Source organism: Trachymyrmex cornetzi, unplaced genomic scaffold, assembly GCF_001594075.2.
Source record: "Trachymyrmex cornetzi isolate Tcor2-1 unplaced genomic scaffold, Tcor1.1 scaffold3192, whole genome shotgun sequence".
NCBI classification, from domain to species: Eukaryota; Metazoa; Arthropoda; class Insecta; order Hymenoptera; family Formicidae; genus Trachymyrmex; species Trachymyrmex cornetzi.
Window position 1 is genome coordinate 1 of NW_017297890.1, and position 764 is coordinate 764.

The window sequence follows — 764 nt, forward strand, 5'->3', positions numbered from 1 at the left end:
CTACATAAACGTGCTATTATTGTGAGACCACTCCCGAGTCCTTCGTGGATCCCGAACCGTGCCATGGAGCGGCACAACAATACTCTACTCGTATATGGTCTAAATAATAGTTCGTGCATAGGATAAGCAGAATCTCCGTAAAATACAAAATTAGTATCTGGAAATGATACACACCTTTGTAATTGAGGATACAAAAGCGAGTCTCTAAATATACCTGTAAAGAAAATATAATATATCTTTGACTATGCTATAATGCTAAATCAGCTACATTTATAGAATACCTGCGTCATGTCGTCTACCAGAATAGGGTCCATGAAGACTAACTACTATACCATCTGGACATAGTACAGATTGATATTTGAGACAATGTTGCCGTTTATGACCAGAATAATACTCTTGTTGATTCACAGATGGTCGACATATTGCTCGTGCTGTACCGTCAATGAATCCCCAGCAATTTCGCACAGGTGCTCCTTTCATAGAAACAGCCTTTAAAAAAAAAATAAATTTCACTTATTATTGTAACAAAACCATTTAAGATATTTTATATAATCATATGAATTATATCAAGTTCTTGACGATATATCAAGGTCTCGAGGTGGATAGAGCTAACGAGCACATTTATAAAATACAGACAATTTTGTAGATTAGTCCATGAGCCAAAATGTCTGTCTGGAAAGTTAATGTGTAACTTGTATAAGAAGAATGTATTGAGAAAATATAAATATATAACGCTCATTATTGTTCTCATTAACCTTTCTTTG

The 764-nt window shown here is 34.6% G+C and overlaps 1 protein-coding gene across 1 annotated transcript; it reads right to left on the reverse strand.

The window, feature by feature from the left end:
* Positions 1-28: 28 nt before the first annotated feature.
* On the reverse strand, positions 29-489 carry LOC108762723 (uncharacterized; the record flags this gene model as incomplete). The annotated part of the gene is made up of 2 exons (XM_018509854.1): positions 29-214; positions 282-489. Coding segments are annotated over 2 exons (394 nt in total), but the record flags the coding sequence as incomplete, so codon positions are not given.
* Between the last annotated feature and the right edge of the window lie 275 nt (positions 490-764).